Genomic DNA, 5150 nt, shown 5'->3' with positions numbered 1-5150 from the left:
AGAGAGAGAGAGAGAGAGAGAGAGAGAGAGAGAGAGAGAGAGAGAGAGGGAACTTTATCATAGATCCATATGAACAGGAAGAAGCAGCCTATATAGGATTTGGTTCTATTCATGCTTTGGGGACAGTCTAGAGACATGCATACTATAGGGGCAACTGTAATGAAAGCAAGAATGGCTTTTGCTTTTGTTTCAGTGGGGTCGGGTGTACATATAATAAGAAGCACACTCTTTCCTAATGCTCGGAGTCCTGACTGACATCTTTTCTCTGTAGCTAGCGCCGTTGTATGAGCTGGTCAAGGAGGTGCCATGTGCCTCTGTGAAAAGACTGTACCTGAAGCGGGCTCTTGAAGAGTACTTCGATGAATTTGACCCCTGCCATTGCCAGCCTTGCCAGAATGGCGGCCTTGCTATTGTTGTGGAGACACAGTGCCAGTGTCAATGCAAACCATACACATTTGGTTCAGCGTGTGAGCAAGGAGTCCTTGTCGGCGATCAAGCAGGTCAGCATAATAGGTTTTTGCTCATCGCGAGGGATACATTGAAAAGAGAGTTATCTTTGACCCTTGACATGCACTATTCTGTGTTTGGAGAAGTGAAGCTGCATTTGAACTCCATTGGTTTTCCATCTCCACATCGTAGCTTCTGAGGTCAAAGTCTTCTGCTGTTTCTTTTCTTGCTCAGCTGGCACCATTTTGGCTTTGACTGTTTTCTATTAGAATAGAACTGTGTTTAAAACATCTTTCCATCTTTTCAGGATTATCTCAATAAGGTTTTGTGTTTAACACAGCTCTGTAGAAGCTAGCCTTTGTGACAGTGAGCTCTTTGGAACATCTCTACTATTTTGTATTATGTACCACTAGTTGATATTTTTCAATAGACATGAAGATTTTCAATGATCTGTTAAAATGGAAGCACCCTTTGCTAGCAAGTATTGGAATATGCAGTAGGAATGGTAATGTGTCTTCCCCATCCCTTTGATCATTGTCTGGAGAAGCAAGTACATGATACAATGTACATGAAAGCAATTTCACACTCAAAATCATCAGCACACTTAAGATACTGCAAGAATTCATCTACAGCAGGCTGAACATGGATTCTTCAAGTCACTGAGTAGAGTCATTCTGGCTGCTATGAAAACCCCCAGAAAACCCCAGAATAACAAAGGAACAAGAAGTTTGAAAGCCTGGTCAAAGGTTGTGTACTAATAAAATACCCCAGCAGGAATTACATCCAGCGGCTGCAGAGCCTACAACACACCCTTTCTAAATCTCACAAGGCCATTATCTATACCTTCGCATTCCCAGTGAGCACATTAGCAGCAAGCATAGCACTGAGCTCTGACGTCTGCTCTCCAGCAGTCAAGAGCCTCTTTCTTCTATTACAGGAGGGGTTGATGGAGGTTGGAATTGTTGGTCCTCTTGGAGCCCCTGTGTTCAAGGGAAGAGAACAAGGAGCCGGGAATGCAATAATCCCCCTCCCAGAGATGGTGGAAAGTCCTGTCTTGGAGAAACAACTGAGAGTAAGCAGTGTGAAGACCAGGACTTGGAGAAATTGCGGTAATGGAAACTGGACCTTTTGGCGGTTACCAAGAGAACACGTGCTGTGCACTGAGTGTGAGGGTGATGCCTGCTGCTCTGAGATAATTAGAAGTAGAGCAGGGAGTTTTGCCAGTGTTTGCTTGGCTCCTTAGAACTAGAGTCAATGAAGGTGGGAGACTAGTAACACTGGCTGCGAGCTTCAGGTTTTCCAGACACCAGGATACACAGGGTTAGTCACTGGGGGGTAGGAGGCCAGTGGGTTTGCTCCCTACTTGCTGTGTAGCCTTGAGCAATTCACTTGATGTATCTTTAAAATCACAATAGAAGCTGTAGACAAGCTGATAATAAAATATAAGAGCTAAATCATGTAAAAGTGACTGGTATGGGCACACAGAAAGCATTAATAAGTGTGATAATTTTCAGATACTCCAGTGCCTCCTACTTTCTTGGTCTCTGGGTTAAGCATCAAGTCCAACACTTTACCTGGATGATAACTTTGCCAGCTGGTCTGGTAGAAATCTGCCAGTAATATTACACTGGGAACGAGCATGCTGAAGCTCTCTCAACTTTGTCGACTTAACTGTACCCCTGTGTCAGAACTGTTTTAAAATATTTGTTATTTATACTTGAGGCAGGGTCTTCTGTAGCCCAGTGCTATCCTCAAACTCACTATGTGATGGAAGATGACCTTAGACTCCTGATCTTTCTGCTTATACTTCCAAAGTGCTGGGATTACAAGCTTCTGTCTCCATGCCAGGTTTTTTTTTTTTTTTTTTTGCTTTTTTCTTTTCTGTTGCAGAAATATTAAAAGAAATACTCCTAGGGTGAGGGAGCTATAAATTTCATCAGCTTCCCAGAGGAGAAATAATGGAAGAGCGAAGTAGGCAGGAGAAAGAAAGGGAAATGGAAGAGCGAAGCAGGCAGGAGAAAGAAAGGGAAAGAAAAACCACGCTGTGTAAACCGCTGTGGAAGCGAGACACGTGACACACCAGTCACGTGCTGGACAGGGGAGCTTTAGTGAACAAATAAGAAATCTGCAAATGTGGGTGGGGGAAATTGGAAGTGTTAGGGAAGGCATGCTTAGTTTGAGTAGAGACAGAGAAGGACAAGTTATATCTCCCTGAGGACTTAACGTGGGTAAGTGTGTGAAGCGGTGTTATTGTGCTCTGTAAGAGACTGCGCTAGGAAGGGGCAGGAGGTCAGGCAAGGCAAAGTATAGTATCTCACTGAAGAAATAATTATTCTGACAATCTCTTTAGCACAGCGTAAGGTGAGACTGCCTGCTTAGGGCAATCCCTTGGCCAAGAGATTGATCTGGCTTAACTAGAATTTTAGTTCTCCCCAGAGATTTTATTCTTTTGGCCAGAAGGAGATTTTTATTCACTTAAAAAGTTAATTTCTTACTTTTAAGTATCTACCTGTCTATGCGAGCGCCCATGCCCAAGAATGTTAGAGGCTAAGGGTTCTCCTGGAGCTAGAAGTAGAGGCAGGAATAAGCCATCTGACTTGACTGCTAGGAACGGAACTGTGGTCCTCTGTAAGAACACTGAGCACTCTTAACTACAGAACCACCTCTCCGGTCCCAGAACTTTTTCTTATTGGGACTTTATTGTTGCTCCAACATCCATCCCCTTGAAAGAGGTAATCCTAAAATCATTACGAATCAGACCATGGATCCCAGCCCCCAAATGCTTCCCAAATCCTGGTAAAGATGATATGGCCAAAGAGGCACAAGGTCATTTTTGGGATTTAGCCACAGAAGAACCAGGATGTTGTTCTTTCAGGTCTCCTGAGCCAGTTTTACCTTTTTTTTTTCCTTGTCATCCCTCCCCCCGCCACTGCTTGGAGTTGGGGTGATGATGAATCTGGCTTCTGATGGCTGAGTGGGGACATTGTGTGTGGCATTTGGGGGTGCTTTTCTAGTGGGTCCATCTAAAAGACTCAAAAAGTGCATGTGTTGGTCCATTTGTTCCATATTCCAAAGGTTAGAAACTAGATTAAAAATTCTAGTAGGATAATTTGAAGGCCAGGTGAGTTAAGGAAAGAAACAAGGTACTTGGGTATATGGAATATATATATATATATATATATATATATATATATATATATATATATATATATATTAGGTGCTATGTCATGGACAAGGACATAGGCTGCCTTGGTCTTTCATGCCATGTTAAACAGCAGTAACTCATATGTTTTCAGTAAGGAAGCCAAAGGACACATGGGTTATAGTGGGGAATGATTGCACACGTGCCTCCAAGACTGTGAGAGTGTGGAAGCAGCTTCCTGTCAGAGGGGACCCATTTCCCTGCACTTGTGAAATCACTTTTACACAAAATTAAGGCTGCTTGGTGGAGGAATAACAAACCTTTATATATATAAAGAGAGAGGGAACATTCTAAGGGGATAACACACATCTCCTCCTCATTCCCTCCTCCTCCTCAAAGGAGGGAAGCTGTCCTCCTCAGCACCGATAAGGAATTTTTGATATGTCACACTTCTGGTTTCCTTGGGGGTGTTTTAAAAGATGAGGAATTTAACTGAGAAGGAGTGTCATAGCCTGTGCTTGTTCTTCCTGTGCAGATTTCACTCGCTGGAGTGAATTGCTAGCACATTGACCACAGAGGCCCGGTGGACAATCACCGTTTAACGATGAGTGTTTTCATTATCATTAGAATAATTATCAGCTCCTGTAGGGATGACCATGGTGATGGCACATTTTTAGGAATAGCATTGGTGATGTGGCCTTAAGGATCTCTGTTCAACTTAGACTTGATAATCTTACTAAGTAGAATTAATTTTTAGACAAAATGATTTCAGAGCCCAACAGCAGGAAACACAGTGATATCTGAGACAGATCTACCTAGAACTCCTATAATGTAGATGCTTCACCCAAAGATATTCATCTTGTTTCTCATAGTACTGATCCTGTAGATATTTAAATTATCATTATTTTATAGATTGAATTTATGCTCAAGGTATTTACAGATATAATATGATCACATATTGGTTCTGTGAAAGACAAAAGTATATATATCTGTGTTCTTGTATTTTCTATTTAAATGACTTCAGATGTAAAGGAAAAATATAATATCATATAATAATACAATATAATGCTTATTCAACTAAATTATGGAACCCAATCATAGTAATTTTCATTTTTTGCTGTTTCCTTTTCAGATTACTTGAGCCACATTGCTTTCATCCGTCTTTGGTTCCAAAAGAATTCTGCCTATCACCCCCTGCCTTAAAAGATGGATTTGTTCAAGTTGGTTATGAAAAAATATATTTTTCCTTCATGAATATTCCAACGTCTATCTCTTTACTTGCACATAATCTATATCTTTCTCCATGGTCAAATAGTACTAATATATTTTATATGTGCATTTTTACTTCACTAGCAGAGGGGATTTCATTCATCCTTTGGCTCAAGATGATTCTTCTTCTTCTTCTTCTTCTTCTTCTTCTTCTTCTTCTTCTTCTTCTTCTTCTTCTTCTTCTTCTTCTTCTTCTTCTTCTTCTCCTTCTTCTCCTTCTTCTCCTTCTTCTCCTCCTCCTCCTCCTCCTTCTTCCTCTTCTTCCTCTTCTCCCCCTCCCCTCCCCCTCCCC

At 41.6% G+C, this 5150-nt stretch overlaps 1 protein-coding gene across 1 annotated transcript in view; it reads left to right on the top strand.

The window, feature by feature from the left end:
* The window catches only part of C7 (complement C7), a 70329-nt gene that overhangs the window by 45094 nt on the left and 20085 nt on the right, over positions 1-5150 (top strand). The window contains exons 11-13 of the mRNA XM_021184151.2: positions 272-500; positions 1385-1556; positions 4722-4809. Of these exons, the coding sequence (XP_021039810.1) occupies positions 272-500; positions 1385-1556; positions 4722-4809 (489 nt within the window). The remainder of the gene's footprint in view (positions 1-271; positions 501-1384; positions 1557-4721; positions 4810-5150) is intronic.

Source organism: Mus caroli, chromosome 15 (genome assembly GCF_900094665.2).
Source record: "Mus caroli chromosome 15, CAROLI_EIJ_v1.1, whole genome shotgun sequence".
In the NCBI taxonomy this organism is placed as follows: domain Eukaryota; kingdom Metazoa; phylum Chordata; class Mammalia; order Rodentia; family Muridae; genus Mus; species Mus caroli.
This window is presented reverse-complemented; position numbering and strand designations above follow the sequence as displayed.